This window comes from Spermophilus citellus (genome assembly GCF_964194105.1).
Source record: "Spermophilus citellus genome assembly, chromosome: 4".
In the NCBI taxonomy this organism is placed as follows: Eukaryota; Metazoa; Chordata; class Mammalia; order Rodentia; family Sciuridae; genus Spermophilus; species Spermophilus citellus.
The window spans coordinates 56437232-56465201 of NC_138185.1; the positions used below are offsets into that span (position 1 = coordinate 56437232).

A 27970-nucleotide genomic window follows, 5' to 3' on the forward strand; every position below is an offset into this window, starting at 1 on the left:
GTCAGTCAGGTTTGGTGTCTTTCAAGTGCTGTAACTTTGTAGAGTACTTATAAAGCAAAGCCCTGGGATGGTGAGGTGAAGGCAGGCCCAGCAGCAGCTCCTGAGAGGTTCTGGCAGAGTCCTTGTGACTGAACTATGGCTAGGACAGAGGTTAGTGAGGAGGGTAGTAACCAGCCAAGAGTTTGGACAGTTTGCCTCATATCTGCCTGTTTTCATATTTATATTGATTCTTTAGGTGGAGAGAAAGACCATGCTTCTTTGCAGTCTTGAAATGGTGGGTCTATCCACAGTTGTCTGGGATGCCACTGGATGTACATGGGCTTCAATAAACATCGACCTATCAGTGTTTGTTCAAGTTCAGTTTGGAGAATAAGTTCTAGTTTTTCTTTTTTCTGTTGAAAAATTTTTAAAAATTTAGTTTTTTTAAACAACAGCTTCACTGAGAGGTAATGCAAATACCACACATTTCACTCTTTTGAAGATTGCCACTCAGTGATTTTTAGTGTACATCAATTGCCACCAGTTCTAGAGCATTTTCCTTATCCCCAAAGAAACCCTGCACCCTTACGCCCCTCTTTCCCCAGCCCATGGTAACCACTGATCTCCTTTCTGCCTCAATACATTTACCTGTTCTGGACCTGCCTTAGAAATGGAACTGTACACACGTGGCCTTTCGTGATTAGCCCCTTTCACTTAGTGTCATCTTCCTAGGTTCATCCCTGTTCTAACATGTTTAAAGGCTTTGTTCCTTTTCTTGCTTGAATATTGGTCCTTTGTAGGTACACACAGCATTTTGTTTGCCCATTCATCAGTTGATGGGCGTTGACTTGTTTCCACTTTGTAGCTGCTACGAATAATACTTCTATGAGTGCTTTTGTGAGGACATATATTTTCAGTTTTCTTGAGCATATACCTGGGAGTGGAATTGCCAGTCATATGTTCACTCTGTATGTCAAATTTTGAGGATGTGCCAAGCTGCCTTCCACAGCCCCTGCACCATTTTTACATCCCTCCCATTGGTGTTGGAGGGTTGCATTGTCTCTATAGCCCATTAGCCAACTCCGATGCTTGTCTATCTTTTATGTTATCCACCCCAGCAGGTATGAAATGGTCTCCCCATGGCTAAGGATGTAGAGCATCTTTTTAGTGCTCACTGTCCATTTGTACACCCTCTTTGGGAAAATGTCTGTTGAGATCCTTGGCCCTCATTTTAATTGGATTATTTGACATTTACTGTTGCATTGTAGGACTGTTTCATGCAAGTCCCTTATCACTTACAAGATTTGCAACTATTCTTTTTCCATTCTGTGGGTTGTCTGTTTTAGGTCTGGTTTTAATTGACTCCATAGGTATTATTGGCAAAGGATTTTATTTTCCTTTTCTTTTTGATACCGGGGATTGAACCCAGGGGTTCTTAACCCCTGAGCAACATCCTCAGCCTTTTAAATTTTTTTATTTTGGGAAAGGGTCCGCCAAGTTGTTTAGAGCCTCACTAAGTTGCCGTAGGTAGCCTTGAACTTGCAACGCTCCTGCCTCAGCCTGCCAAGTTGTGTGTCACCATGCCCAGTAGGCAAAGGATTTTCTTCCAGTAAATTCATGATGGCTTGAGATTCAACAAAAGAGCATGAATGAACCCTGTGTGGTGCCTGATGTGCCTGGCTGTGTTGTCCTGGCTCTTTTATGACAAGTGGGCCAGGTGACTACTTAGTGTTTGGTTGTTCTGAATGCTAGGGAGAATCAGATTGCTCTATACATATGTTTCAGAATGAGAGTGGAGACTTCTTTCATTTGTCATCTCTTTTGAGTTTAGATGAACAACCCCCTACCCACCTTTTGGAAATGTGACCTGTGTTGTGAACAGAAAGAACCTTGGATGCCTCTTAATAAACCATGTTGTAAAGTTATATTCCCACTGAACATGAGAATATTTCTTTTCTTTGCTTGTAGAACTTTGTCTTTACATTTTTTTGGTTTTTCTTTTAATTACATATGTTTTTTTAGCCAGTCATTCTTCATTAATTACCTAAAAAGCCTTCTTAATGCTCTCTCTGTTAACATAATTAATGGTCCTAAGGAGGGATTAGAACTGGATCTTAGTTTTATGTTTTCGAAATGTTTCTAAGTAAAAAATCATATGTCACACATTTCCCCCCCCTCTGTAAGGAAATTGAATAAATTAAGGTCATTTTGTTTTTCTTCTTTTTCTCCTGCCAGTTTTTGATTGGATATTTCCCTTCTGCCAGATGCAATCTGTTTTTGTCTTCTGGCTTACCCTGAACTTTTTGATTTTATGAGTTGAAAAATATAACCTCCCACATCACGCCGATTGGGTTTTGAGACTAGCTAGTTGTTCTCCAAATCTGAACTTGATTTGGTTGCCACTGTCTGAGACACAGAATGTGGCGGCTTCTCAGAGCTGAGCTTGGTTAGATTTCCACAAATCTCTTCCTCATCTAAGATCTGGCTCCAGATAAAGGTAAAATATTTTACATTCTGGGCCAATTAATAAGTTGACTGGCACTGAACACTGTGCCATTTACGAGGGTGCTGCAGGCTGCCTTATTTTTATTATCAAAGCATTTGAAAACCAGATGAGTGTTTTAGAGATGACTTCAGTGACCTCCTCCTCCTCCTTGGCCTCCTCTTTCTCAGGGGAAATTGAGGCTCAAAGAGCTGTGAATGGCTGAAGGTCTCCTAGAAAGTCTGGGTGCTGATGATGGTGATGATGACTGTCTAAGGGTCAAATGTTAAATATAAAGCCAAACATTAATATTTGCATTAAACTTTGTCTTTCCAAAAGTCTCAGTTCTAACAAATAAGGGTGCAGAAGGAATCAGTGCCTGGCTGGGCTTGAGCAGGCGCACTGGCCTGGGACTCAGAAGCCCTGCCAGTTTTGCAACCTGGTTCTGCAGAGCCCTTGTCCAGATTTCTCAGGTTCTCTTTGAAAGCAGGCAGGAAAATCAATAAAAGTAATCACTTACCTTCTTTGAGCTTCAATTCCTTCACCTGTAAACCAGGACCTCCCCAGCAGGTGATGAGAATCAAATGGTAGTGCGTGGGTGGAAGTCACAACCCAGTTAATGGTGTGCTGATGTGGTGGTGACACACACGTCTGTGCACACAGCATACCCACACAACAGCACAACGTGTGGGCTGTCAAACAACAGTGTTGTAGGAGTAAAATCCCCCTATAATACTGTCATTGTGGAAATAGCTGATTGGTTTCATCCACATTTGCTATATCTTGGATCTTAAGTGTCCCCGAAGGCCCATATATTAAAGACTTGGTCCCACGGTGATGCTGATGGAAGGTCTTGGAATCTTTAGGAGGCAGGACCTAGTGGAAGGAAGTTAGGTCATTGGTGGCATACCCTTGAAAGAAATTTTGGGACCTCATCCCCTTCCTCTCTCCTTGCCTCCTGGTTGCCATGAGGTAATTAGGCCTCTTCTGCCATGTGCTCTTGCCATGATGTACTGTGCTGCCACAGGTCCAAAGCAACAGGACCTAGTAACCATGGACTAAAACCTCTGATACTGTGAGCCAGGGTGAACTTTTCCTCTTTTAAAGCTTATTTATCTCTGTTTTCTCTTTGTCACAGTGACAGAAAGATGACTAGTACAGCTTCCAGGCTTAGCCAAATAGCTATGTCTGCTGTGAGTACAGGAGCAAAGTCACTGATTTTGGCCACATATTTGCCATTCATGGGCTACACAGATGCAGAGAATTTTAGCAGACGGGAGTGTGAAGTCATTTTGCCTTGTAAAGGAGAAAGCTTATAACTCCACAGGCATGATTTTGACCATAATGCAGTTTTCTTTTATATGAAGATCTGATTATAGGTAAGAGAGTTCAGCAGTGGGGTGGGCCTTAATTCTCAGTCATTCTCTGGGGTTAGGACTCCAGGGTGTGTTTGCCATCTATCACAAACTATTGAAAATCCGTTATTTTTTGATGTAGCCATTGATCTTTCCAATTATTTCCCCTCCTCTTTAGATCAGAATTCTAGGGCCAGGCCATGGTTTAAAAGGTCAGATTAGGTTTATTTCAGGATATACCCAGCAAATCTGCCAAAATGGCCTGCCCTGACCCACCCTCCTCGGAGGTAACTTCCTGTTTCATTAGCCTGTGATTGATTGTGCTCTGTCAATGCGCATTCCACATCTGTTGCCCTGGGGACTCCTGGAGGCCACATTGGTGCAACAGGTCAGTGGAGACACCATGATTCACATATTGGCTGTTGAACACAGAAGTAACCCTGTGATGGGGAGCACACACGTGGCCTAGCGTGCCGTGGATGCCAAGTGCAAAATGTATCCCCTCTGATCTCACTTGGTGATTATTCTTTCTTTCTTTCCATTTTTGTCTTTAAAGGTTCAGTCCTTTGGGGAAAGGATTGTACTTTTCGTTCTAAATGTCATTATTTTTGGAAGACTGGAGAGAAGTTTGGATGATGATGACATGTTTTTTTTGCCTCATTCTGTGAAGGAGCGAGCAAAAATTCTGTGGAGAAATGGAGCAGCTGTTGGATTTTACACAACCAATGTGAAAGGTGAAGGTCACATGGTATCTGGGGGCTGCCACCAGTTCAGGTGCTGGGAGGGAGGGGACTGGAGATGTCCCGCTGTCCTGGGTACACCTTTAGCACAAGTGTTACTTGGAGAGGATCTCCTGGCACAGGAAGTATACTGCCAGTTAAGCTGTTGTGTAACGAAACCTAAGGTATGGATTTCATTTTCAGTGCATGTCTCATCTCAATGACCAGCAGGCTGAAAAGTTTGACTCTTTGATTCCTAGGCAGTCCCATGTCCCTTGTAAAAAACACTTGTGGAGGTTAATCCCAAAAATCAAACGTCAAATGTTTTCTTTGATAAAAGGAGGCTCATTCATAGTGGGGTAGGGAGAAGGAGCATGGGAGGAATAGACAAACTCTAGATAGGGCAGAGGGGTTGGAGGGGAAGGGAGGGGGCATGGGGTTATTAATGATGGTGGAATGTGATGATCATTATTATCCAAAGTACATGTATGAAGACACGAATTGGTGTGCATATACTGTGTATACAACCAGAGATGAAAAATTGTGCTCTATATATGTAGTAAGGATTATAATGCATTCTGCTGTCATATATAAATAAAAAATAAGCTAAAAAAAGAAAAAAAAACCACTTGTGGTGGTTAATGATGTACAATAACTTTTAAGCACAGTGTTTTTTACATTTCTTTTCTGTATGTTACCAATTAGCTGTCAGGAAAAAATACCCTTGCTAACAGGTGACATGTGGAGGAGAAGGCACTCGATGCCAAGATGTGTAGACATTACCTCAGAAGAGAGTGAGTCCGGCCACACACGATCACAGGTTGGGTAAAGCGACTGGGCCTTATTTTGAGGGGCAGCTGTGAGCACCACAGTGTAAGGAGCACTTTGCTTGAAGGGATGGGGCTCTTCTTTAAAGTTGTGTTTGAACAACAGATTATTTCGCTTTGAAAGTCTTGTCAATGTCTCTGATCCAACTGGTCCCAGCACTATCTTTGGTTCTCCAAAGTTCTCAATTTTAGCAAAAAAAAAAAAAAAAAAAAAAAAAAAAAATCCCAATAAACCACTTGTGGATGTGATGTTGTCAGAATTGAATGTTTTTCTTTGGGGAGAAAGAACTGATTTTGGTTTTGAACTCTGTTTACATCGTGTGTATGCTCTGCTTGTCCAGGATTTATTTGATCTCATATTCACTCTCATCAGTGTGATCTGACCACTGTTGATCTATGTCAGGCTCCTCTGCCATCTATCATCTGTTGTTTAGTCCCTTGAAAGTGTTATTTTTGTATTTCAGTTCTAGAATTCCAATGAATATTTCTAGTTTTCAGTTTTTGTGGTTGAAATTCTATATTCATTTGCTGGTTGACCATATATTTTTTCATTTTAATTAATTGAACATATCTGTAAAGCTATTTTGAAGTCCTTGTCTACTGATAGCTATTAGAGTCAATTATATTGAATATAACTGACCACTCCCCACCTTCCTGGGGATGGGTCATACTTTCCAGTTTCTTTGCATGTTTAGGAATTTTTGGTTGAAAAAAAATGGCAACCATATTGCAGAAAATGAATTCCTCTGTTTTCTGAGGACTTTTGGATTTTGTGCTAGAAGGCATCTAATCTACCTGGATTCAAACTGCCAACTTTGTCTCCTTTATGATACTTGGCTGCTGACATCGTTTGACTTCCTGTGGCTGCTTCTTTAGTCTTGCTCTGTGAGTCCTGGACTGACAAGCTTTGGACATGGGTGTGACTTAACTTCTCAGTAGTGTTCTTACTTCTTCCAGTTCTGGACTCTACTCTGATCCTTTGAACCATTTTGCTTCAGCCTTATGCCACTTAAGCCACCCAAATTGGAGAGTACCCTTGGTTAAGAAAAGTACCCAACTCACTGAAAGTTCCATCTTTCAAGAGTGGATCTCTCTCTAATTTCTTGATTTCCCCCTGCTTGCCGCTTCCCCCCATTCCTTTGAGGTCTCCTTTACTAATTTATAAATTAGCTATAAACTGGGGATTTGGGAAGTTGTTCTTGTTCTTGTTCTTCTTCCTCTTCCTCTTCTTCTTCATCCAGGGACCACTTAACCACTGAGCCACATTCCCAGCCCTTTTTCATATTTTATTTAGAGACAGGGTCTCACAGAATTACTTAGTCTCACTTTTGCTGAGGCTGGCTTTGAACTCTCGATCCTCCTGCTCCAGTCTCCCAAGCTGCTGGGATAACAAGCGTGCGCCACCATGCCTGACACAGGAAGTTTATGTTCTGCATTTGGTCGTGCTCATCCTGTGGTTCTCATGCTGCCAGAACTTTCTTTTTAAATTTCTGGTGCTTTCCTACTTCTGAATTCTCCGTATCTGATACATTTACCTGGTCTGGCTACAGTTTTCTCCATCAATGTTTTCTGTAGCCTTGAAGTTGGAATTATATTCTCTAGCCAATAAGCTGCAAATTCACAGGTTTTTACCTGTTTTCAGAAATTAGATTTCTGGCTTCTATCAGCTATTGGATGTCTTATAGTATCTTTAAGCATTTTAAAAAATTTACATGTGAAGATTTGCATGATCTCTTCTTTCTACCATCATTATTTGAGAGTTCAGGTATGGATGGAGGACTTTTTTTTTAATCCCTTATCTCCTCATCTCATTTTGTAGTTGAGAGAAGAATTTACTTAGATGAATTTAAAAATGATTGTTATTAATAGCATGTAGGTAAGGCAAACAGAAAAGTAATTTAGTTGATGATCAGATATAATTCATAGTATTTATTATTTTACTCATATAATTTGTGAAAAGTCACTTGCATTATCATCACTATACTGAAATACCTAACAGACCAGCTATAAAAGCAAACTGGTTTATTTAGTTCAGTTTTGGAGGCTGAGAGAAGGGGAGGGGCTATAAAAGCTTGTTGCTTTTATAACAATCTCTTTGAAACAACCAAAAGGGGCTCACGTAACAGCTTTCTTAAGCCATTCCGAGGGCAGTGCCCCCAGCAAGACTCCAGGACCTCCCACTAGGCTCTCCCAAGAGCACCATGCGGAGCACTGCACTTCAACACAGGAGCCCTTGGGGACACTTTAGCTACATCCAAACTGCAGCATCACTATCAGATACGTGTGGTTTAGCTGACCACCAGAAGGGTGGATAGTTCAGCAGTTGAGCAGTTAGTGATGTTCTTCAGTCTCGGCTCTGTCTATGGTGCTCGTCACAGTGTTAGGAAGTGCTGTGTTGATCTTAGGGTGTGGGCACTGCACGTGGTGAGCTCTTCAGCTTTTCCCAGTAATGGAGAATATCTATTGATTCAGCTGGGGCTAGCCTGAAGGTTGTAGTTTCATTCTGCTGGGAAAACCAAAGGCCTAACTCACTACATCCACAGGGTCCCAGGGGCAGGTTCTACCTATTGAAGAGGGTACAGTTGGGCCATGACAGAAGCTGATCCAACTTACTGTTTTTGGACTTTATGATGGTGTGAAAGTGGTACATATTCAACGGGAACTGCAGTTGGAATTCTGGTGTTTTTCTAGGAAAGTGTGATGTGGTAGAATACTCTTGGTGATGCGGGCAGCAGCAAGGGGCCACAGTGCCAGTCAGTCCTGCCAACATGGAGCCCAACAGCCACACTGTGCAGTGTACTGTGCTACTAAACTGGGAGTTCAGTAGGTTAGGTCTGTTGAATATGTTTCCAATTATTTTCATTTTATGATGGTTACTTTTTGGATATAACCATATATTAAGTCAAGGAGCATATTCATTTTTTTTCTGTGTATGAGACTTTGAAATTGTCTATTTTCTTTTCTTTTTTTTTTTTTGTACTGAGGATTGAAATTGCCTCTTTGGGGACTTTATAGTTCTAGGAATTTAAGCTACACATATGTCCCTATAACACAGCCAACCTTCATGTTATTACTTTATATTCATTGCCTCCCTCATTCCCCGACTTCTGCGCTTAGCTTCTATCAACCCCTGGTCATTTCTTTCTTTCCTCCTCCTCCTCCTCCTTTTTTTTTTTTTTTGTGGTGCTGGGGATGAACCCAGGGTCTTGTGTATGTGAGGCAAGCACTCTACTAACTGAGCTATATCCCCAGCCCCTAATTTCTTAATCACTATAGTTTTGTCTTTTCTAGAATATCATGTAAATAGTACTGTGCAGTATCCAACCTTTTGAGATTGACTTTATCACTCAGCATAATGCCTTTGAGATTTGTCCCCATCAACGTGTTCATCAGTAGGCTGTGCCACTTTATGTCTGAGGGGCTTATTTAGTTTTGAAGCAGGTGGGTGCCTTTGTATAGAATGAATGAAATATTTACAGGTAGACTTCTCTTAGGAAACATTTTGCTAGCAGACTGGTTTGAATTTCTCTCTTTGTTTAATGGTTCCTTAATTGCCTTTCTTACAAAATATTGAAACTCTAGTCTTTTCACTGTTTTGTGCCAAAATTCTCCCTAGGTAGTAAAAATCATTGAGGGTTTACTTTAATTTTTGCTTCCAAACCACCAGTCCATAAGACTGTTAACATTCAGGGGGAGAGAATACCGGATTGGGGATTGGAAAGGAGGCTAATTTAAGACAGAGCTTATAAATATTTTGCGTTTGCATAAAAATCTAAAAGGAACAATTTTGCATTACAGATTCCTGAATACCCAAAAGGAACGAAGTCATAACGAGTGGCACTTGAGAATATTAGATGAGGTGATTAGGAACTCAGACTGTGACCTGTGAGACTCAGCGATGCTGTGGAGCTGTCCTCAGCCCTGCCTGGGCTGGGGCCTCCTGCTTTCGCCTTCTGTAGACACCAGCCCCATCAGTCCCCCTGGCACTGTTGTCCTGTTAAGCAGGAGTCTCTCATGTCACCATCTGGACATTAATGGAAACATATGCAGCAAAAATTGAGTGATGAGAGAGTGGTGCAGTTTCTGGTACCAACTCTGTCATCCAAGGAGAAGGGGGTTGCTGTTGCAAAGAATAGGAGTGTACTCCAGGACTTGCAGGGTAGGAAGGCTCTGGAAGGGTATAGGAGAAGCTCATCAGGTACGACCTGGCTCCTTATGCTATAGTGGGTACCCATCCAGTCTCATGGATGCAAAACAGCTTCCTTTTCTACTTCTTTTTTAGAACTCTGCCTTGGTTTGCTGTGATGCCCACCTGGCCTCTAGCTCCACCTGTCCTAAAGGTTCATGATGTATGGCAATCCTAATGTCATTTCATTCATTCAAAGTTCTAGAAAGAATCAGGTCAGCCCTGCTGGCCTCTGGATGGGATTCTTGTGGATCGTTGGGTCTCCTTTAGCTCAACTGTCTGACATGGGTTTTGTGGTTCAGATATGGCCATCCAGCTGTATTTCTTTGTGGTGGTGATAAGAGTAATTTCAAAGAAGAGACACGGGTTTGTCAGGCATCCCATAATATTCCATGGAGGAATCCCTTTTCTAAAGTCTCGGCCTGGACTGTGACTGTGTCGAGTCAAGACTGTCAGGCAGCTCTTCGTTGCTGAGTGACTCTACATTTTAGATGGCTCCAGCAGGCACAGTTTTGTTTTGCTCATGTTTTATAGGATCCAGGAATTCTTGGATCACATCCCAGACCTACTGAAGCAGAGATTCTATAGGGCCTAGCAATCTGTGTTAACAAACCCTCCGGGTGATTTCCGTGTACTCTGAAGTTTCAGAACTACTGACCTAGTCATGTACTCCTCAGTGAACAGGTATTGTCCCCAGTGTGACAAAATTTTGTTCTAGGGGACATACTCTCACTAACCTGAATACCTCCCACTGGGACCCACCTCCAGAAGGTCCTGCCTCCACCCACCAGCACCTCTCTGTGGAGAAAGCCTTTACCATGTGGAATTTTAGAGGACACTTCAGATCCAAACTCAGGGAGCAAACAGATTTTAGATATTAGAGTGGTTTGTGGCTCTTCAAAACATGACACTATCCAACAAAATCTTATCCCTCAGTATTTCATTTGGTGGAGGTGGAGATCAGGAACAAATTTTGAAAAAGGCTCCTCAGATTGGTGATTATGAAAATGGTTTAAGAAGCACTGGTCTGTGGCATGTAATTATTAGGAATTTCCTAGCTGTGGAGTAGGTGCAAGCTCAGCATTTCTAGGTGAAGGTCGTGCTCATCTGGGTTGCAGATCAGTTGTGCCCACTCACATTTCCACCCGTCCAAGGCTGGAGGCTTTCTTGCATCACATCTTGGCCAGCACTTGGTGTTGTCCAAGGTCTCTGGGGTTACAGTTCTGATGGCTGAGAAACGATATCTCATTTTATAGACTTTTTCTAATTGTTATGAGTCTCTAGAAATGGGGTTGATTTTTATAGATTTTATAGATTTGGTCCAATAAAATACATAAATCCATAAAACCTATTCTGGCTGTTCATGTTGAGGGGATTTTAGATATATAGAAGAATTATGAAGAAAGTTCAGAAAGGCTCTGTGTGCCCTTCACCCGTCTTACCTAATATCCACATCTCATGTAGCTGTGGTACAATGTCCAAAACAAAAAAATTAGCATCAGTTAATTTCCTTCTCATATCCTCCTTCTCTTCTGGTCCCTGATCCAGGACAGTGCGAGGCATTTGCTCTTCAGGTCACCTGGGTCACCTGGGTCTCCTCTTCCAGTCTGTGACCATTTCTTGTTTTTTTCTTTTTTTTGTCATTTGAACACATTTGAGGAGTACTGGTCAGGTGATTTTAGAATGTCCCTTAATTTACATCTGTCTGATGTTTTCTCATGATTAGATTGGAGTTACAGGTTTGGGGGACAGGGGAGCACAGAGGGCAGGGTGGGTGACATCTCATTAGGGGTAGTGGTAACCTTGGTCCCTCAATTAAGGTGGGAGTCCTGTGAGTTTCTCCACGTAAAATTACGCTTTCTCCCTTTTTATATTTGATCTGTTAAAATATTTTGAAAAGATTAATTCAATGTAGCTTTAAAAATGAACACATAATAATAATGATGTGTATTTATGGGGTATGTATGATATTTGATAACATGTATACAAAATGTATAATGATCAGATCAAGGTTATTAGCATTTCCATCTCTTTAAACATTTATTGTTTCTTTGTGTTGGAAACCTTTAAACTCCACTCTTTTAGTTCTTAATAAAATACACAATAAATTGTTATAAACTCTAGTCACCCTACTATGCATGTTCTCTTTGTGTCTTTTTAAAATCCATTTTATCAAAGTAAAATTTTCTATCCTGCAAAGCTTACCAATCACAAGTGTATAATTCAATTATTTTATTTTATGTTATCCTGCTAAGTGGTCTGTGGTGTTAGTCTGTTTCCATTGCAGCCTTAGGCAGCCGCTGATCTGCCTTTTTTCCTTACCAATTAGCCTTTCCTATACATTTCACCTAAATGCAATGATACGATATATTGTCTTTGATATTTGGATTCTTTCACTTAGCTTAGTGTTTTCCAGATCCATGTAAATTGTAGCATTTGTTAGTACTTCATTCCTTTTTATTGATGAGTAATATTTCACTGTTTGAAATACTACTGTATTTTTCTTATGGATCTATCAGCAGATGGATTGTTTCCAGTTTGGGAATATTTTGAATAATGTGGCTATAAATACTCACCTACACATCTGTGTGGAAATGTGTTTTCATTTCTTGTAGGTAGGTTCCCTGGAGTAGACTTGCTCCATTAATTGGTAAGCTTATGTTCAACTTTTTCAGGAACTGCCAAGTGGTTGCACAAACCAGCTGCACCACTGTGAACTTCCATCTGCAATATCTGAGGTTTCCAGTTTCCTGCATGTCCTTGTCAACACTTATTATTGCTTGTCTTTTTGATTCTAGCCATTCTGGGAGGCTCAAAGTGGCATCTCATTGTGGTTTTAAAACTTGCATTTCCCTAATGATGAATGGTATTGAATAGCTTTTCATTGACAATTGGCCATGTGAATGTCGTCTTTGAAGAAATGTCTGTCCAAATCTTCTGTCCATTTTTAATGAGGTTATTTGTTTTCTTATGGAGTCTTTTATTCTGGCTACAGCATTTTATCACTAATGGTATTTGCACACATTTTCTTGCAGTCTGAGGCTTGGCTTTTCCCTTTGCTGGTGGTGTGTTTCGACACAAAGAGTTTTAAATTTTGATCAAGTTAGATTTGTCAATCAAGAATGCTTTTGGTGTTGACTCTAAGAATTCTTCATCTAACCCAAGATTGTGTATTTTTTCCCTAAAAGCACTAACAGTTTTAGCTCTTGCATTTATGTCTATACTCCATCTTGAATTAATTTTTGTGTATGACATGAGGTGAGGGTTCAACTTAATTTAAAAAACTACCTAATACTTTTATTTTTTGGTACCAGGTATTGAACCCAGGGGTTCTTAACCACTGAGAAACATCCCCAACCCTTTTTATGTTTTATTTTAAGACAGGGTCCTCTCTAAGTTGCTTAGGGTCTTGGCTAAGTTACTGAGAGCTGATCTTGAATTTGGGATCCTCCTGCCCCAGCCTGCCAAGTCTCTGGGATTACAAGAGTGTGCCCCAAGGCTGACTTAGGTAACAGTTCTTCATCAGATGTGCCATTTTCATGTGATCTCTCCCACTCTGTGGCTTGTATTCTCATTCTTGTGATGATGCCTTTCACAAGCAGACATTCTATTTCTTCTTCTTCTTTTTTTCTTCCAAAACACTCTTTTATGTCAACAAAAAAAATCCCTTCCTCCTGAAGTGAGATTTTGCAGAGATGTGCTGTCATTCTGTAGGCTGTTATAAAAGTCACAGCAATGAAAGAAGAGCCACAGTCTGGGAAGAGAATCTTTTTCCAATCATCACTTAATTCCACACTAAAACCATTATTCACTCCTCTGTTCACAGACATCTTGTATCCTGAAGTCCACTGTGTCAACCTTTTCTTTCATGGATCTTGCCTTTAATGTCATATCTGAAAAGTCATTGCCATGCCCAAGGTCATCCTCAGTTGTCTCCCATGTTATCTTCTAGGAGTTTTTATAGTTTTGCTTTCACATTTAGGTCTATGATCCAATCTGAGTTAATTTTTTTGTGAAGGGTCTGTGTCTACATTCATTTTCTTCCTGTGGATGAATGTCCAATAATCTCGCCTCATTTGTTGGAAGACTGTCCTTTCCCCTTTGAATTACCTTGGCAGCTTTGTGAAAATTGAAGCATAGGAGTTTATTTCTGGACTTCAGGTCTGTTCCACTGATCTGCCTTTGAGCCAATACTTGATACTCAATTCAATACTTGACAAAGGCTTGAAATTGGGTAGTGGAAGGCTTCTGACTTTGCTCTTTCTCATAGTTATTTTGATTATTCCAGAGACTACATTTCATTTAAAACTTAGTATCAGCTTGTCAAATTTCACCAAAAAGCCTGCTGGTGTGTTGATGGGTTAGCATTATAAATCAATTTGGGAAGAATTTACTGCGTTTTAATGCTATGGTGAGTAGAATCACATCTTTATATAAATATACACCTTCTTAGCTTTGGAAGACTTCACATTAGGGGGACATTGTCCTCATTTTCTGTCAATTGAAGTCATAGAATTTCAAACAAGTTGATACTATCTTCTCAAGCATGTTGAGGCTGAAATTACAAATATTTTACAATTATGGTCTCAAGTGAGTTGAGGTTCCTTGTTAGATATAGATTATGTTCTCTCCCTTCCATTTCCCCCTTCCTCCCTCCCTTCTTTCTTTCTTCCATTTTCCAGTACTAGAGGTTGAACCCAGGCCTCGCACAAACTAGGCAAGCGCTCCACTATTGAGCTGCATCCACAGGAGACAGGTTCTTACTATGCTGCCCAGGCTGGCCTTGGACTCTCTCTCAATCCGCCCATCGAAAACTCCTGAGAAGCTGGTTGCTCTACTCATTCATTTTTGACATGAATGTTTATTTAACTAACAATTCCTTGGGTTGATATTCTGGGCTGGGCTCAGTGGGTGGTTTTCTGGTCTTGGCTGAACTTGCTATGTGTTCATGGTAACTACCTGCCAGGAAGGTGGCTTTGTTCTTGGAGCTGGCTTGAGGTTGGCTGGGACCACAAGATGCCTGGGCCATATTTCTGTCATGGTATCAGGTTGGCCTGGGTTTATTTAAAAAAATTTTTTGGGGGGCTGGGGATGTGGCTCAAGCTGTAGCGCGCTCTCCTGGCATGCGTGCGGCCTGGGTTCGATCCTCAGCACCACATACAAACAAAGATGTTGTGTCCGCCAAATACTAAAAAAAAAAAATAAATAAATAAATATTAAAAAAATTCTCTCTCTCTCTTCCTCTCTCTCCCTCTCTTTCACTCTCTCTTTAAAAAAATTTTTTTTGTAGTTGTAGATGGACAGAATGCCTTTATTTTATTTTTAAAATTTTATTTATTTTCATATAACAAAACTAAAAAAAAATTCAAAAATTAGGTATTATATATGACAGAAAAATGCATTTTGATTCATTGTTCCAGCACAACTTTACATTTCTCTGGTGTACAAGATGTAGCGTCATGTCATATGTGTAGTCATACAAGTCCCTAGGGTAATGATGTCCATCTCACAGAATGCCTTTATTTTTTAAAATTTATTTTTATGTGGTGCTAAGAATCAAACACAGTGACTTACATGTGCTAGGCAAGCACTCTGCCACTAAGCCACAACTCCAGCCCTGGCCTGGGCTTATTTTTGTGGCGGGTGGTAGACAGACACCGAATACCTGAGGCCCAGGCCCAGAATTGGTGTATTGTCACTTGGTCTTATTCTGTTGCTCAGACTCTTCAGATCTCTCCCTGTTGCCAGCCTAGACTATAGGGAGGAGGGAAACAGACCCCATCTCTTGAGGAGAAGAACTTCAAAACATGCAGAGGGGTGTGGATATAGGAAGTGCGTGCATTTTGCTATAACGGGACATGGTGAGCCCTTTTTGTCCATACTCTGGAGATAGGTTGGGATGGTCTCCTAGCCCACATCCTCTGGATTCAGGTTTCATTTTTCCAAAGAGGGCTTTGATGTTTTTCAGATAATTGTCATTGGCTCTGAAGGTCTCGGTGAAGGGAGAGATCTGAAGAGTCTGGGTATATGAGCCACCTGCTCCTCTCAGTCTCCCAGGTTTGCTTTTCACTTCAGTGCAGTGGTCCAGGGACTGCCCTTGTAGCAATTAATAATAGGGGTCAACTAGAGTCTGGTGGCTTGGAATCGTCTGCTGTTTTAGCACCAGTTGTTTAGCTTGTGAAACTAACTCTGCTTCCAGGTGATATCAATGACGCTGGCTGTGCGAGGGTCCCACAGGGTCCTGGTGGAGCAGCATCCAGCCCAGGAAACAATGTGTGTCTCCCGCTTCCCCTGCAGGCAGCCTGTGTGGTGATGGCACTGGTGCATGTTATCTGCTGCCTGTCTTTGATACTGTGTTTGTCAGGAGGAAACATCGTCGCCAAGGTCTAGGGACAGCCATGCTGCAGGACTTCTGTGAGACTTTCCGAGAAGATGATGCCTTGGGGCTCAGTTGCCCAATCTCTCCTGCCATGTACCAAGGTCAGCCCACTGCATGGCGTGTGAAGGAATTTGGGTAACAGTGGTGAATAACACGTGTGCATTCTAGGTGGTTCTGAGCAGATGGAGCCCTTCGGGGCACAGCAGGCCTTGGCTTTGCCTCCCTCCTGAGAAGTCTTCCACAGTTTTAGCACAGAGACCTCATTTTTGATCTCTGGGAGTAAAGCTTTCCCAACCTGGGAAGTGGATTTGAATATGCAGATGATCCCTGACTCATGATGATTTGACTTAGGATTTTTTTTTTCTTTACTTTAAAGTGGTGTGAAAGCAATACACATTCAGTAGGATGTGTACTTCAAATTTTGAATTTCTAATGTTTCCTGAGCTAGCAGTATGTGGTTCCATACCGTCTCTTGAGACAGTGGGAACAGGCAGTGAGCCACAGTTCCCCGTCAGCCACGTGATGGCTAGGGCAAATAGTCAAGAGTCTACAGGAGGCTGTGTTGCCAGTGGTTTTTGGATACAGATGTTCAATAAATTGCACAAGATATTCCACACTTCATTATAAAATAGGCTTTGTGTTCGATGAGCTTGTCCAGCTGTAGGCTGAGGTAAGTGTTCGGAACACATTTAAGGTAGCCTGGGCTGTGCCGTGAGGTTCAGTCAGTTAGGAGTATTACATGCATTTTCAAATTATCAACTTCTGATGTGTTTGGGGAAGGCAGCCTCATTGTAAGTCAAGGACCATCTGTAATCAGAAACAAATCATCAACCTCAGGGAGAAGTGGAATCCAGGGAACTGCTGCCGGGATCCTCCCAGTAACTCGGCTCATTCAACTGAAGCTTATAGTTCATCACTTTGTCCATTGAACTAGAAGCCACAGGGAGAGTCCAGGAGCTGTGGGCAGGCGGGAGATGATGGAAAGACACTGCATAAGCAGTGAGTTCCAAGATCCCTGACACCCTCACCACAAAAGGAGGCCTCTCCTTCCTCCACGATCACCCTACTGCATCTCTTTCCAAGTGGTTTCTATTCTTTGTTTGCATTTGCCAGAGGAAACTCAATTGCTAGACATCACTCTGAGTCAGTAAGAGTGGGTGTCTGGAGAGATCTCTTCAGGTCCCCTTGTCACCTCGTGAAAGGACACTAGCTCAATTTGGCCTTGCCTCACTTTGTGTCATTCAGATGTTTTTGAATCCTTAGTATTGAGTTTCCAGGGTCCTTCTGGTATGAAGAGAACAATGGACAGGAAAGTTGGAAAGGCAAATAAACTTCTCTTGCTCTGAAATCACAAAGAAAGCAGGCACAAACGATTTTCCCTCAAGTGGGTTTAGTTGTTTCTTGGTATTTTTCAGACCCTTTGGCTATTATTATTAAACTCTGGAGAGCCTTGAGTTTCTGCAGAGTGCTCGAGGGTACCCGCACTGTGCAGCTCACTTTCAGATGCTGGGCAGTTCTGGGGCCCAGGCAGCTGGTCCTACATCTATATCCACACCCTGCCAATCTCTTCTCCTCATTCTTGCTTCAATTCTGAGGCCTCTGTTGGAGAGAGTTGCCCTGCCCTGGTGCAAGCCCCCTAAGGGTCTCCAGAGAAAGCTGGTTTTTCCAGTGCAGGGCACCTCAGGATGTCAGGTTATCTTGCTAAAGAAGCCAAAGATCCCATGTTGCAAGGGCCAGTGCTGTGGATCCCCACTGCCCCTCCTCTGCTCCATCAGCAAACACTTGAAAGGGCTGATTCTGAATCACACTTATCTTGGGGCTTCAGCCACCCACACCCCGCTGTCAGGCTTTTACTGAGTGCAGCTAGACAAGAGGACTTTTGCTCCGTGCTCCAGGTTTTGAGTCCTTTTTCTGCTGCATCCCTCTCCATGGGTTGAGGAGTCCATGGGCTCAAGGGGATGTGCCCACCCCTGTCTATATCGCTCCCTCTAAATCCACTCAGAATACCAGAACCCCCAAATTCCTGCCAGTGTTGCCGAGGGCCTGACTCCATCCCTGGATCTGTGTCCATGCTGGTGAACCATGGCACCCATCTGCACAACTGTGGGCCCCAGGGATGGCTGTTGGTGGGATGTAGATGGAGTGTGAGTGGGGGTGAGCAGGAGGAGGCCGGGTAGGCAGTGGGTTGGAGACTGGGGGCTGGCTCTCTTGGTGTTGCCACATTCTGATGCACAATTCCAAGGTGTCCAAGAATTCTAAATTTAAAACTGGCTTTCTCGGTTGTTAGGAAGTTATATTTGTCAGCAAGGAGGGCAGAACATGTGAGATCTACCACTTTCCTGGCACAGTTTCCACCTTTATAATAGCATTGTGCTCTGTATGTTTCCACCTGCACTCTTGCCCTGGACCCTTCAAAGGTTAGGAGCAGACTTGAAGTCCCCATGGACACCTTCGGGACCAAAAGCATTTTATCATTTGCCTGGAGTCGGGGCACTGTCATGTGAAGATGCTCATCCTGTGAATATGGGCTCACAAGTCAGTGAGGGGCCTCTGGAATCCAGGAGTCTGGTGGACAATGAGTTTGGAAGCTTCCATGGGAGAGGAAGGAAGGCAGAAGAGGCTGGTCAGGGAGGAAGGATGGAGCTGGGCATGGTGGTGCACTCCTGTAGTCCCAGTGACTTGGGAAGCTGAGGGAGGAGGGTCGCAAGTTCAAAGCCAGCCTCTGCAACTTAGTGAGATCCCATATCTTGGAATGTGGCTCAGAGTTCAGTCCTCAGCCAAAAACAAAAACAAAAACAAAACCACAACAACAACAAAAAACCTAAGTGGGATGGCATTAGGGACTGAATAGTGTCCCTCCGAATGTTGAAGCCTGTGGTGTAACTGTACTTGGAGATGTAGGGACTTTAAAAGGTCCCTAAAGTGAAATGAACTTATGCAGGTAGGCCCCTAATTCAATATGGCTGGTATCCTTTTAAGAACAGAGAGAGACACTAGGGATCTCTATACACAGAAACGGCCATGTGAGAACACTGGGAGAAGACAGCAATTCTCAAGGAGAAGAGACTCAGGAGAAACCAAACTTGGCACACCTGGGTCTTGAACTTCCAGCTTCCAGAGCTGTGAGAAATAAATTTCTGTCTATGAATTTCTGTGGTATAGTCAGCCCTTCATATCTGCAAGTTCCAAATTTGCAGATTCAACCAATCATGGATTGTAACAACTATAACAACTATTTATATAGCATTTACATGCATTAGGTACTAAAGATCATCTAGAGATGATTTAAAGTCTACAGGAAGATGTGCATAGTTACATGCAAAGACCACACTATTTAATGCAACTGTATGGACTTTGGATTTTGTGTCTTCAGTGGCTCCTGCGAACCAATCCCCTTTGGTTGCCATGGGACAACTGTATTTTATTAGAGCAGCCCTAGAAAACCAGTACAGAATGGGAGCCCCCATGAGCAGGTAGAATTCTGTGTCCATGAGAGGTTGCTGAGAGAGTGGTTTGAGGGTAGCGGGGATCAGAGTAGCGAGCTGGGGTTGCTGCAGGAGGAATTGGAAGCTGCCTGAGTCTGCAGACACGTGAGACCTGGCCCCGAGTGAACCAGGGTTGTGTGTGTGGGGTCTTCTGACTTATGCTTCTTCTCCTCTCTCTCAGTCTGTAGGCAGTTCCTGTTGGCCCATCCAGAGGAGCGAGGCCGCCTGTGGGAGGTGGAGGCCCTGGGGGCCCGGGGTCAGCGTGTCAACATCTGGCTCAAGGTTCAGCAGCAGGCAAGACTTCCAGAGGGTGAGTGGAACAGGAACGGTGCCCTTAGTCCTAGTTATGCCTAGTGTCCAGAATCAGTACAGATTAACTTCCACTGTTTAATTCAGACCCCTGTAGGTGTTTTTTTTTTCTGTTGAGGTTATGGCAAGGACAAAGAAGGAGATGAGATCTGCCTGGTGGCATCTTATCCTTTTTTCTACACTTCCTTCCTGAATGAAGCACACGTTCCCGTCCATCTTGCTCAAAAAGATCTCCCCCAACTTGACAATTAGGATCTCTGAGGTCGAGGGGCTCTCCCCTTTAACAGTTTCAATAGGTCAGTGAAACATCGCAGAAGATCCATTGCCTCTGTCTAATTTAGGATCAGTTGCAAAGATTGTTTTGAATAGGCGAGGTGTGCACGTGGATGAAAATTCAGAAGATGCCCAGGGGTTTGCTGGGAGCAGCACATCTCCCTTCCCTCTCTCCTCTGAGGGGAGCACACACCTATGTCAAGGGCCATACCATACAATGCTCTTTAAACCGTTGCTTTGTCTGTTTAATTCTTTTTAACGGCAGCATAGTATGATGCTGTACTGATGTGTCGTTATTTCTCTCCTGTTGATGGACACACATGGTGTCTTCAGTTCTGGGTTTTTCAAGACAGCGCCCCAGTGAGTTTGTCTGGCGTTTGAATGGAGGGTTGTTTTCAAGAGAGGACAGGGCCTTGCTGGTGGTTCCCAAGGGAGGCAGGAGGTGAGATGTCTTTTAAATAGTCAGCAGGGAATGCCCACTGTCTCTGGATTTCCAAGCTACTTTCTGACAGTGTTCTTTCCCCTTCGCCCAAGTGGGGAAGGACCGCACGTGGCAGGCCTCTCTAAGCTCTGCACTCAAGGTAAGGGTCCAGGGCAGGGTTGGAGTAGCCCTTCAAGCCACAGGGACTGTGTGTTCCTCGGAGACCAGGGGATTCTAACAGTTTAAATTCACTGTCCCAAATTAAAGCCTTGGCTCTCTTCCCTTCTGGAACGGGAGCTGCTGGCAAAGTCAATTTTGGACATTTCTATGGCTGCAGATGGCTCATTAGGGGGCTGATAGGCCTGAGGTGCCTGGTTTTCTCTCCACCTGGGTGACTGATTTACCTCAGGTGGTGACAGGCAAGAGTGCCTTGGAGTTTACTGATGATAATAGTAATAGGCTTAGCTTTTATGGCACCTTTCAGCTGGAAGGTTTAATGGATTTTTACAGATATTAATGGGGTGACTAGGTACCAGGGAAGGAGGCCGTGGCAGGGCCATGACTGTGATCCTAATGAGGCGGTTAAGTGACTTGCCCTGTGGCATCAAGTTAGGATTGAAGGGAAGCCAGTCTGTATCCCTGGGCACTGAGCTGACCAGCCGTGTGAGTTTATGGACGAGCCTCACAAATGAGACCATGGCCTTTGTGCTTGGAGGTTGCAGTTGCTTGGCTGGGATGGAAAAAGAAAATGGATTGCATGTTGGAATGTGGAAACCACAGAGGCCGGAGGGGGTAAGGGAGGAGGAGGACGACTTTTGCCTAATTGGGGAGATGGCTTCCTCCTGGAGAATTCCACTGGGGGTTATTTCAAGAGCTGGGAGTCGGTGTGGTCTGGTCAGAGGAAGCTGATCTGTGAGTCAGATGCCAGATCTGTCACTTTAATTCACTCTGAGATTCACCAACATCTACTTTCAAACAGCAAATGATAGGACTTACACAGAGAATATTTCAGAAGCATGCTCGAGTCCCTTGAAGGAAGGAAGGGTCATCATTATAATTAGGATATAATTAGATCACTAAAACTCTATAATTTAAAAAAAATGACTCGAAGTTAGGGTCTTTTCACTCCCTGGGTAAAGCATGGCTAGTTCCCAATTTCACCCACACTCTCTTGTCTCCCCCAGGGCCCAGAGTCAGGATTTTAATTCACTCAGGAAGGTTTTCTGCCAACCAGCTTCATCTTGTAACCATTATGTCAGCTAGTGCTGACATCCCAGGTTTTTTTCCGAGTTGGTGAGTGGGGCTGCAAATGCAATCACGGATCCGCACAGATGCTCTGCACTTGCTCAGTTTCTAATCTGCTTCTCCCTTCATGGAAATCAGCAAGTGTTAGCCGACTAGAATTTCCCACCGGTCGCCACACAAGGCACATTCCAGAATCTTCTCTTCCCTGGCCATCACACCAGGCCACCCAGTTTCTGTCTTTAATTAGTGATTCTTTCTTCACTTGTTTTTCAAGTTCTCTCTCTTGTCCCTTAATTTCTGACTGTTAATTGGAGGTTTCCTACAATTTCATGTGCGGTAGAAATAGCATCATAAGCAAGAAGCCCAGTGGAGCCGATTGCTTCTTACTCTAAATAAAGCATGAACCATTTACAACATTTCAAAGGGAAATTCACTTGGGCTCCTTGCAAATGTTTTAAAATCTATTTTCGAAGCAGCCTCATTTGTGGACGAGGTCTTTTTAAAGTTTGCACAATCCTGGCTGTTGATAACATCTGTGGCTTATAATGGCCCTCAAAATATTTACAGATTTTTCAGACCTTTTGAGTTTGTGGGAAATTTCTTTCTTCCTACACTTCCTACACATGTGAAGCCTTTGAAACTTGACCAATAGGATCATAATTCCATCTGATGTGATTTCCCAGTCAGTCTGCACATGCCTTAAGTTTCTTTACTGGAGGGAATGAAATCGAATACATCAACAGTGAAATGTTCTTTTGCAAAAATGTTGCTGGAGGCAGGAACTAATTGCACGCTGCTTTAAGAATTTAGTTCTTCTTTCCCCTTCTGTAGGTTCACAATATTGCTTTCTTTCTCCAGGAAAACTTCATGGATTCACTGTTATTCATAGGGAAAATACTTTGCTTACACTTACTTTTTTATTTTTATTTTTTAAGAAGAGGAGCTGTGTGAAAAGAGATGTGAACAATTTGAGATGGGGAAGCAGGCTTACTTTTCTAAAGTCTGGTGTCCAGCAAACTGCAATTCTTTCTCTGTCTAGCTTTTTCATTTCATTTTATTATTCTTTTTCGATTTTTGTGGTGCTGAGGATCAAACCCAGGGCCTTGTGCATGCTAGGCGAGATCCCTACCGCTGAGTCACATCCCAGGACCCAAGCTTCAGTTCTAAACTTGCTTCAGCTTGTTGTACAGTGCAGCAGCAATGGTCATTTCCTGTGATATGCTCTGCTGGACAGTGTAGAGGGCAAAATCAGGAGTCTGGACGCCTTTTCTGTACTGCTGCTCTTTGACAGGTTGTGTGGCTCCATCTCGTGGCCATTGTCATCTACTGCAGTCCTGGATGGAAATAAGTGCCTCCTTGACTTGCTTCTGTGGTTGGTTCTGAGTTATTTGTACTTGTGCTCCTAAATAAGTGCATTCTCTTAAAATAAATTCACTGAACCTTATTTGTTTAGGAATGAAATTCAAGTAAATATTTTATAGGTATTAGCATGCTATAGTCCATAACACATAACAACCTCAGGGAAATTGAAAAATTGGTAAAGGATTATCCATTTCAGTCCCTCACTCACTCACTCACATATCCATTCACCAATTTATTTAATATATGATAATGAGACATATATATATATATATATATATATATATATATATATATATATATATATATACCGGGCACTTTCCTAGGCTCCAGGGATACAGTAGTGAATTAGACTGAGAAGGCTTCTGAACTCATTTCTAAGCTAATAAAGTGCATGGACAGCTTCTGCTGTATGATATAAAAACTTGGTTTATCAGAGAGAACTAAAGTGTGCTGGTATTTTAAAGTTCTCAGAGTTAAATTTTGCCAAACCAAATTTTGCTAATTTTATAGTTCTCTAAAGAAACTTAAAAATGTACTCGTATTGATAACAATTAAATAATGTGTTTATATTTTAGCTGGTAAAGCCAACTGAATGTCTCTCTATATATGTGTTGCATATATATTTTCAGATTGAAGGCAAACATGCATTTTTCCCTAGGAATCTGAACCCCCATGGATTTTGGGGTGTTCAGTGGGGAGGCACACAGTAGGACAAGACAGTCATCTCTTTTTGGTGGGGATCGGGGGTGAGGCTCAATTAACATGGTGGTATGGCCTTTCTTGAGTAACCTCATCCAGAGGCAGAGAAGGGTCTGGAAACTTGACTCCATTGAATGCCTGAATTGTTCTTGTTTGAAGAACAGATCTCAAGTCTAGGTCAGAAATGCTTGAGTAGTACCACCACTTTATGTCTGCTGGCACCTGGCAGCTCTTCTCATCTTCTGGAGAGCAGTGTAGCAAGGGTTAATGTGAAGGTCAAGAAGATGAATGAGGTTAGGGCCATCGGTACATTTGGAAGGATCCCCCAGGTGTTAAATTGCTCAGCCCCTTGGAACCAGCCCCCATTTGTTTATCTTCTTCTCTTTCTTAGGGAGGGCAGTTCACCCTGGAAATTCCAAGGAGGACCTGAGCAATCTTGGGCAGACTTCTCTGGGTGACAGACCCACAGAGTTTGCTGATGGAGAAGGCCACAGGTATGGCAGTGGTGTGTTATCTCATGAACTTCTTGTTTCTTTGGTCATTATGTTGCCCTTGTTTGCTGAAGCTGTGACCTGAACCTGCAAGGTAGCTCCCTAGATGACCGGCTGTGGGCTTCTCCTTGGCAGTTGGCTGTATTGGTTTATCCTTAGAATCTATATGGCACAGGGGGAAGGGTGGGATGAGGAGAACCTTGTGTAATTAGACTTTTTGTGGTCTTCTCTCTAAGCTGGACAGGCTCTAATGAGCCAAAATGAAACCGAGAACACATGGGGATCAGCCGTAGTCTTGCATCGTTAAGGAAATACTGAAAAATCTGAATTTCAAATTCTGCCGTGGACCAGTGTCATTCAGGCAGAACAAAAGCAAGACAAATTTGTCTTGCTTTCCTCCCCTGCCTCTCCAGAGCAGATTGCACAAAAATGGAATATTGCATTAAGTTTTTGCATAATCCTGAGTAATTGTAAAGTGGAGTCTTGGGGAAGGATGGTTGCTGAATATTTCTTGGTGGCTGGTTGTTCAGTATTTTTTTTTTTTTTTTTAAGCCACACCAGATACTTACCCACATAGTGTAATTGTGATAAGATTCATTTGTTCTGGTACAGAAAAGTCTTTGTTCTTCAGTCCCTAAGGAGTGAGTAATTATGTTAAACTCCCAAACTTAACAATTGTACATTGTAGGGCAATACTGCTCAATTTGGTGAATAGATTATTCTGCAATAGAAGATTCAACATGAAGGCATAAAACATCCCAGTAAATGCTGGATTGCCTTGGAAAGCTGCATTGTGTCTGACATTAGTTCCAACCATTAGGCAGAAAGGGGCTCTCATACTCTTCGGTTCACAACAGAAAGACTGGTAAACAGAAGAGCCTACCAGTCCACTGAGCAGAGAACATTGTGCTTGGCTTCTTTCCCTGATCCTGTCTTAAACTTTGAAGGCTCCTGGAGGATTCAGCAGGGAGCCAGGGCATTGTAATGCCTGACAGTGTGCCTGCACACTCAAGCAAAAGTGCCAGCTTTTAAATTATGTTTGTCTTTTAGTATCTGTGGAGAGCTGGTTCCACGACCCCCTTGTATATGAGAATCCAGGGATGCTCAAGTCCCTTATATCAAATGGTGGCATATTTGCATATAACCTGTGCAATCCTGCCTATACCTCAGACCATCTCTAGATGACCTTTAGTACCTAACACAGTCTAATTGCTGTGCAAGCAGCCATTCTTCTGTAGTGTTTAGGGAATAAGGACAAGAAATAAAGTATATAGTCAATTCATGGTTAATTGAATCTGTGGATGAGGAGCAGACATGGAGGGTCAATTGCAAGGTTTCTTTGTCTCCCTTTCTCAAATCTCCTGAGGCTGGGCTGTCCTTCAGTCTGTTCAGTGTGTATACACACTCTTGTATATAAAATGTGGTTTCTCTGGGGCTGGTTGGGGGGGGGTGCTTGAACTTGGCTTATCATTTTAAACCTCAGTATGAAGTTGCAAGGATAAGCCAGGGCAGGACACCCACAGACCCCGAATGTCCAGGATGACCTCATTGTGGTGGTTAATTGGAATGCTTATGAATTCCTTTCTGGTTTCAGAAGCAGATCTGTGGAGAAGAACTGGAAAATCTGAAGAATGGTCAAGATTGTGCAGAGAATGAAAAGGAAGTTGGACTACCCATGAGGCCTTGCTGGGCTGAGCTGGAAGGGAAGGAAGTTAAGAGGACAGTGGCGGTCCCTGGGCTGGTGGGGAAGCTGTGGCAGAAACACGAGCTGCCCAGCTCCTGGCTCCTCCAGAGGCTTGGCTTGCTCCCCAGGATCCAGGCCCAAGAGCCATGTGGCTCTGCCTAGCCTCTTGTTCTTGAAATAGTGGCCACAGGGCCTGCCTACCTCCGGCTTCCAGTGTGTGCCCAGTACTGGAGACAGAGAAAGGACTTCATTAAGCATGGAGCATTCTACAGAGTTGTGGGAAATTTTTCCCAAATGTTGGCAGTTCCAAAAGATTTCAGAAGATTACTGGTTAAACTAACATGATTTCTATACCTCAGGGTAAATTTGCGAGGCTGCACTGGAACCATGTGAAGATCTCCCTCCCTTAGTGGAAGTGAGTTCAGGGAAGGGCCATGCTGTCCCCCTCTGTACTACAGAGATCCTCTTCAGGTTCAGCTCTGTTGGGACCAGGAGATCATGGACACCAGAGGTTTCCAAGGGGACAGTTTCCTTTCCTGGGAGCCTTTGGTGACTTCAGAGCTCCCTGAGAGCAGGACCTGGCCAGGATTGTACCTACCAAAGGCCTCATGCCTATCTCAGCCCATATATAGGAGGACTTTTAGTGGGTTATAAGTGGTGTCCGCTATCACCTAACTTAGATGGGCACTATTTGGGCTGATGGCCTCTCTGACATATGAGTGGCTCCCAGTGTGATAGTAAAAGTCACTAAAAGAAATGGGCTGATCCATATGTGACCTTAACTTCCCCCTTCTCAAATAGCTCCAGAGCCTGCTTGATGGCCTGTGCCTGGCCATGCAGGGACGAAGAGCCCAGCCACCATCTGCCCCAGGCTGGTAAAGCCAGCTGAATGTCTCCCACTGCTGCCTGCCTTTCAGGATCCAGGAGGCTTCTGGGCCCTAGAGCCTGCTCTCTGGGAGCTGCGGAGGTGGAACTTTCTCTGCCTTTGGGCCCTGCCATTGCTGATGTGCAATGGGGTTTTCCTAGGGAAAGCTGACAGACCTTCCTCATGAAACGGGGTTTCCCCCTTTTGCTGGCAGGTGGGATCTGCTAAGTTCCAGGCCTCTGCAGCCGAGAAACAGGTTCTCTTTTTTTTTTTTTTTTTTTTAATAAAATAAGCACTCTACTGACTAAGCTATATTCTCAGCCCTGATCTGTAATCTTTTTTTTTTAATATTTTATTTACATTTTAGTTCTCGGTGGACACAACATCTTTGTTTGTATGTGGTGCTGAGGATCAAACCCGGGCTGCACGCATGCCAGGCGAGCGCGCTACTGCTTGAGGCACATCCCCAGCCCCCAGGTTCCATCTCTTAATGGTGGCTGTCCCCTCCAGTGTCGCAGCAGACCACAGCTGCTCACCACTGTCTTCTTCTTTCTGGGTTCTTTTTTATTTTTTTTTGTTTTACTTATTTATTTTTATGTGGTGCTGCGGATTGAACCCAGGGCCTGGCACATGCTAGGTGAATACTCTACCACTGAGCCACAATCCCAGCCCCATAAGTGGCATTTTTTAAAAATTTTATTTTATTTTATTTTATTGTTGGTCGTTCAAAACATTACAAAGTTTTTAATATATCATATTTCACAATTTGATTCAAGTGGGTTATGAACTCCCATTTTTACCCCGTATACAAATTGCTGTATCACATTAGTTACACTTCCATTGATTTACATATTGCCATTCTAGTGACTGATGTATTCTGCTGTTTATCCTATTCTCTACTATCCCCCTTCCCCTCCCCTCCCCTCCCCTCCCCTTTTCTCTCTCTACCCCCTCTACTGTAATCTTTCTGGGTTCTTGACTCCTGAATCTGAAGAGTGAAATCCACAGATGAGGATGAGGGAATGTAAGAGTAGGATTTATTCAGGTGTGAATAGAGATAGAATACCCTACCGGCAAATGGGGACCAAGAGAGGTTGCTGCTAATCTAGGGGTTTATAGAGCACTTGGTTCAAGGCAATTGGTCCAAATTTGTGCTCATCAGGTTTTGGAAAAGCACTGATGTTATTGGCCAACCCATGAGTCTGAACT

At 43.1% G+C, this 27970-nt stretch overlaps 1 protein-coding gene across 1 annotated transcript in view; it reads left to right on the top strand.

Annotated features, from left to right (window-relative positions):
• LOC308647609 (protein FAM169B-like) overlaps positions 1–26978 on the top strand; it is a 70298-nt gene extending 43320 nt beyond the window's left edge. Inside the window, exons 5-9 of the mRNA XM_081291865.1 lie at positions 4373–4550; positions 15846–16028; positions 19594–19722; positions 24113–24215; positions 25807–26978. Of these exons, the coding sequence (XP_081147991.1) occupies positions 4373–4550; positions 15846–16028; positions 19594–19722; positions 24113–24215; positions 25807–25840 (627 nt within the window). The 3' untranslated portion in view covers positions 25841–26978. The remainder of the gene's footprint in view (positions 1–4372; positions 4551–15845; positions 16029–19593; positions 19723–24112; positions 24216–25806) is intronic.
• Positions 26979–27970: the final 992 nt, after the last annotated feature.